At 49.0% G+C, this 5,999-nt stretch overlaps 1 protein-coding gene across 5 annotated transcripts in view; it reads left to right on the top strand.

The window, feature by feature from the left end:
* RRP1 (ribosomal RNA processing 1) overlaps positions 1-5,999 on the top strand; it is a 14,745-nt gene that overhangs the window by 1,044 nt on the left and 7,702 nt on the right. For 2 of the 5 annotated variants that reach the window (XM_003798126.3, XM_012810317.2), the window contains exons 2-5: positions 617-699; positions 1,863-1,920; positions 2,922-3,007; positions 4,813-4,874. In XM_003798126.3, coding sequence (XP_003798174.1) covers positions 617-699; positions 1,863-1,920; positions 2,922-3,007; positions 4,813-4,874 — 289 coding nt within the window. Of the gene's footprint in view, positions 1-616; positions 700-1,862; positions 1,921-2,921; positions 3,008-4,086; positions 4,347-4,812; positions 4,875-5,999 lie in introns of those variants that run through there. The other 3 variants (XM_023518102.1, XM_012810319.2, XM_012810318.2) reach the window with 3 other exon arrangements.

The raw sequence follows: 5,999 nt of genomic DNA on the forward strand, positions 1-5,999 counted from the left end.
TGTGACAGTACCAGTGCATTCCAGCCTGGGGACAGAGCCAAACCCCTTCTCTAAAAACGGATACAAATTCTAGTGTCCTCAGTGCTTCCCCAAACCCTCCAGGTGATTTTCATCTGTTAAAGGCTCACTGCTCCAGGAGCAATGACAGACGTGTAGGACCTGGATGAGTATTGTCAACTGAGTAATTTTATCTCTCCATTGACAGTCTAAATGACTAAGTTAATTTTTTTCTTTTAATATTTGAGGTATAGCACAAAAATAGGTATAGCACAAAGGTATAGCACAAAAATATCATAAACTCTCCGTAATGCAGGATAAGTTATCAACAAATTAAACTCAGGAAGTGGTTGAGGTTCTCAATTTTGAATCTCCAGTATGGAGTAGCAGGCCTGATACCTTGTAGGTTTTAGTGAGTTTTATTGCATGAATGAAATTTACCATGGGCACAGCAGTTCTGCATAGGAAGGATTGTTTGGATTGCCGGCTGGACTCTACTGCCCATTTGCCTTCATGGGAAGTAGGATGGTGGCCTAATTCAGGCAGTCACATCTCTCTGGCTTCCTTCTTGGCACTCAGACTTGGTTCATTGAGTCTGAATGTTGTTGTTTTGATGTAGGTGGCTTCAGTCATGATGAGCTGCTGAAGGTATGGAAAGGACTGTTTTATTGCATGTGGATGCAGGACAAGCCGCTCCTCCAGGTGAGTGGCTGGGCTGGGAGCCCAAGGCATTGCGGTGCATAAGCTGCGGTGGGAGGACAGGTGCACATGCAATTGACTCCATTTTGATAAGGCCTGAGACCTGCAAAGTCTTACAGCCTCACTGTCTTGTTCTGTGTAGTGGGTGGGCCAAGCAAGGCCTTTGGTCAGGGGCCTTGCTGAGGACATTGACGTGGTGTGCTGAGTGACACACCATAGTGACACTGGTAGGCAGTGCAGGTCATGGCATGGGTGAAAACTGGGTAGTTTGGTGTTTATCCCAGGTGACAAACAATGAAATAATGGGAAACTGAGGGACAGAATGCAAGTCTTCTGAGACAAAGGATTTCTTTTGCTAGCTTTTTTAGAACAGTGTTTCTCAAAGTGTGAATACTTACTCTCTTTCCAAGTTACCTGGGTGGTGAGGGTGCTTATTTTTATTTATTTATTTATTTTTGAGACAGAGTATCACTTTATTGCCCTCAGTAGAGTACTCTGACATCACAGCTCACAGCAACCTCCAACTCCTGGGCTTAGGCGATTCTCTTGCCTCAGCCTCCCGAGTGGCTAGGACTACAGGCACCCACCACAACGCCTGACTATTTTTTGTTGCAGTTTGACCAGGGCCGGGTTCGAACCCACCACCCTCAGTGTATGGGGCTGGTGCCCTACCCAGGCAGAACTACAGGTGCTGCCTGAGGGTACTTATTTAAATACAGATTCCTAGATCATGTTTCCTGCCTACTAATCTCCTATCTCTCAGCTTGAGGCTCTGGAATCTCCTGTCTTAGCAAGTGCCCTAGGTGATGCTTGGCACATGATGTAAGCAGATGCTGAGTGATTTATGAGACACTGAGTCACTGAGGGATCTGATTGGCCCCCCTTGCTGGTAGGGGGCTCCCTTCTGCTGTCTCCTGCTCCCCCCTTTAGATAGTATCCTTGTTGCTCAGGGTACAGCCTTCATCAGGGGGCAACAACTGCCATTCGTGGTTAGAGTCTGTTGCCTCAGCTCAGGGTAAAACTTAACAAACCTCTCGTCTGCTGGGTTGACACCCACTGGGAGCTGGTTCTCTAGTGAGGGAGCAGACAGTTGAGTGCTTTGGTCTTGTCCTTGTAAGAGCACAGTGCTGCAGGAACTGAGGGCGTTTTTATTGTTCCCTGCACAGGAAGAACTAGGAAGGACTATTTCCCAGCTCATCCATGCTTTTCAGACCACAGAGGCACGTGAGTATACTCCACCATAGGTACATGCACATTTGTAGATATCAGAATCTGAGCATCAAAGCCACCAGACAGAGAAGATTCTATGTTCTAAAATCTAGAGGAGGTAATACTAAGCAAGAGACAGAGCCAGCTCATGCCTATAGGGTGCTTACCATTTCTGAAACACTGTGCTATGTGTTCAATGTGTATTAACTCCTTTACCAAAAAATACTCTGTTTGAGAGTCTGATGGGCTAATATTTTGCCTTTTTTTCTTTGTCTCCCTTGGTAGAGTGCTGTGGCGTCATAGCTCACAGCAACCTCAAACTCTTGAGCTCAAGTTAATTTTTTCCTTCAGTTTTTTGTTACCTGGAACCATAAGTGTCTGCCACAAGACTATGGGGGGGCTATTTTTAGAGAAAGGGTCTTGCTCTTGCTTAGGCTGGTCTGGAACCTGTGAGCTCAAGCCATCTGCCCACCATGCCTCCCAGAATGGTGGGATTATAGGTGTGAGCCACTGTGCCTGGCCCATATTTTACAGTTTAAAATTAAAATGAAAAGCCAGTATAATGTTACCAGGGTATTCGACTGAATCCTATTGATAGCTAAGAAGTTCCTGCAGTTACTTTTTCCTGTCCCTTGTATTCCCATATTTACTGAGATGAGTAGTTCCCACCACTGCCTGCCCGTGGGAATCACTTGAGCCTGTAAAACTGCTGATGTCCAGATCCTGGTCCGGTTAAACCTAGCTCTGGGGGAGGGGCCTGGACATCAGCATTTTATTTATTTATTTTGGATAGTCTCACTTTGACACCCTTATAGAGTGCTGTGGCATCATAGCTCACAGCAATCTCCATCTCTGGGCTCTAGTGATCCTCCTGCCTCAGCCTCCCAAAGTGCTGTGCTCCTCAGCACACCCTGGAGCTGGGAAATCCAACAGGTGTGTATAGACGACTTCCTGACCTCACGTCCCACAGTGACTTCCACCTTCCTCAGTGGTTGTCTGGCTTCTTCCTCCTTTAGAGCACCTGTTCCTTCAGGCATTCTGGCAGACCATGAACCGCGAGTGGACGGGCATAGATAGACTGCGCCTGGACAAGTTCTACCTGGTGAGGCAGCCATGGGTTCATGTGGCCTGGGGCAGGTGCAGGTCTTGGGAGCCAGTAGAGCAGAAACAGGCTGTGGGCCCATGATGGCAGTGTCTGGCTTCAGCCCTCCCTAGCTCCATCCTTTGTGCAGGGAGATGACGCGGAGGCCATGTGACCCTGGAGGCCAGTGGGCTTAGAAGTGGAGCCAGAGGGGAATGTAGTTTTCATTCCCTGTCTCTGAGAGCAAGCAAGTAGGCGAAATATTTGACTCTTTATTTTATTTATTTTTTGTTTTTTGCAATTTTTGGCCAGGGCTGGGTTTGAACCTGCCACCTCCAGCATATGGGGCCAACACCCTACTCCTTTGAGCCACAGGCGCCACCCCTCCTTTATTTTATTTTATTTTATTTATTTATTTTTTTGGCTGGGGCTGGGTTTGAACCCACCACCTTCGGCATATGGGGCCAGTGCCCTACTCCTTGAGCCACAGGTGCTGCCCACCCCCTCCTTTTTTTTAACTGAGACAGAGTCTTTGTCACTTTAGGTAGAGTGCTATGGCATCATAGCTCACAGCAACCTCAAACTCTTGGATTCAAATGATCCTCTTACCTCAGCCTCCCAAGTAATTGGGACTTACAAGCGCCCAACACAACCCCTGGCTGTTTTTAGAGACGGGCTCTTGCTCTTGCTCAGACTGATCCTGAACTCCTAAGCAAAGACATTCCACCGGCCTTGTCCTCCCAGAGTGCCAGGATTATAGATATGAGCCAAAAAATTTTGACTCTCAAAACATGTACATAAACTTGCAGCTCAGAGAATGGGAGCTACACCTGTGACCTTGCTAAAGAGTCAGCAGCTGGTGGGCTCAGCAGAGGCACTGAAGCCCTAGAGTGAGGCCCTGGAGTCTGCTGTGCAGTGGTGAGCCTGTCGGCTGGTGATGATACAGGCAGTGTAGAACTATCTCCTGTCCCCTTTCTCACATCACATTCTTCTTTAGGGGACTGATTGGCCCTGAGGAGTAAAGGGAACCTGAATCTCCTAGATGTAATGTGTTGCCACCCCTACCTGCCTCCCCACCCTGCTTCCTTTTGAACTTCTAGGTCTTATTACTAAGGTGCTACTCACTGTGACTTTAGAGCTGTCTCGAGATAAAGGGATGCTGTCACTGTCCGGGACCTATGGAGACATTGACTGGGGCATTGTCTGGGCCACACTGAGGACAGGTCATAGTCTGTTCCTCTGGCTCAGTGTCCAGCTCGTAGTTGGTCCAGGCTTACGTGGATGGCGTGTGTCGGGTGTTTGGAAGGGGCTGCCTAGGGAGCAGAGGGTGGCACTTGGGAAAGAAGACAGAGTGGGGCAGGTCAATAACCCCCAAACACACACAGTTCTGTGCCTAGCAGGAGAGAAGTGCTTGGAAGAGAGTGGGGAAGGCAGGAAGAGTTCAGACCCTGGGACAGGACTGTTCTTTCCTCCCAGGTCTCACTTCTGAAACAAGTCTGTCCCTCGCAGCTCCGGTGCACAGGCCAAATCACTGCCTGTCATACTGCTGTGGGGTCAGTGTCCTGCTGCTCTCAGAAAGTTGGGGCCTCTCTGCCAGGTGGAGGGTGCATTCCCAGGGCTGGGGTCCTGAGGGCTTGGTGTCTGCACCAACACTGATCCTGTCACCAGTTCTTGAGGGCCTGCCATGTATGTGTTCTGGGGCAGGCAGAGGTGACTGTGGCCATGGCCTTATCCTCAAGCAGCTCCTAAAACTTAGGTTGGGGGTGAGGTGTTTTGTGAAGTCTGAGCTGTGCTTCCACTAATGTGAGTCTCCTTTTGTGCCAAAGCTCATGCGGATGGTCCTGAGTGAGTCCTTCAAGGCTGTGAAGATGCATGGATGGGAAGAAAGGTTGGTACCCAGTGATTCTGCCTGCCTCTCACAGGAAACTGGAGAACTGCTACACTCAGTGGGAATTGGAGTCACATGTCTCTCTTTTAATTATTTGTCAGAGAGAGGTGCCAGCCTTTACGTTACCACGCCCCTGGTAGTGCTTAAAGTGAAGGCATTTTCCAGAATCAAAATGTGTGTGCTTGTGGAAGTGACTCCTTTGTTTTCAGTCTGGATTTTTCATTGTCATGGCAGGTTGGAACTGACAGCTCACGGCAACCTCCAACTCCTGGGCTTAGGCGATTCTCTTGCTTCAGCCTCCCAAGTAGCTAAGATTACAGGTGCCCACCACAACACCCAGCTATTTTTTGTTGCAGTTTGGCCAGGGCCAGGTTCAAACCTGCCACCTTCAGTATATGGGACCAGCGCTCTACCCACTGAGCTACAGGCACCTCCCATTGTATACCACCTCTGCTGTACATTGAGGGGCCTTTATGGAAGGATGGTGCATTCAGCCCTGTTACCGGCAGTGGTTGCTCTCTGTTCTAACAGTACTGAAATGGTCTAGCCTGTTCACTTTGCACAGCAGTACCTGGGCTTGGATAGGCTGTGTCCTGAGCCGCCTGCATTTCCTGTGGGACCTCGGGCTCCCAGTGTAGCTCCTACCCCTGCAGCTGTTGGTGGTTCTGTGCTCTGCCTGGCCCAGCTCCCAGGACCCGGGGTCTGGGGCCCTAACCCCAGCTGCCAGGTCAGTCAAGGCTATTCATCCAAATTAGGGCGGCAAGCTGGGTTCTACAACACAAAGGAAGTTTTCAAGTGTTTAACATTTTAAAGTTTTAAATTAATGAAAAAATTTTAATTTCTTTATAATTTTGTTCTAATTATGAGTGGTGTATACTCAGTATGAAGAACTCAGAAAACTCGCACAAAACATTGAAAGTTGGGAGGTGCCTGTAGCTCCATGGGAAGAGTGCTGGTCCTGTATACCGAGGGTGGCGAGTTTGAACTTGGCCCCGGCCAAACTGCAACAAAAAATAGCTGGGCATTGTGGTGGGTGCCTGTAGTCCCAGCTGCTTGGGAGGCTGAGGCAAGAGAATCACCTAAGCCCAGGAGTTGGAGGTTGCTGTGAGCTGTGTGATGCCAGGG

The sequence above is a fragment of the Otolemur garnettii genome, unplaced genomic scaffold (genome assembly GCF_000181295.1).
Source record: "Otolemur garnettii isolate 467f Iridium unplaced genomic scaffold, OtoGar3 scaffold00128, whole genome shotgun sequence".
Lineage (NCBI taxonomy): Eukaryota > Metazoa > Chordata > Mammalia > Primates > Galagidae > Otolemur > Otolemur garnettii.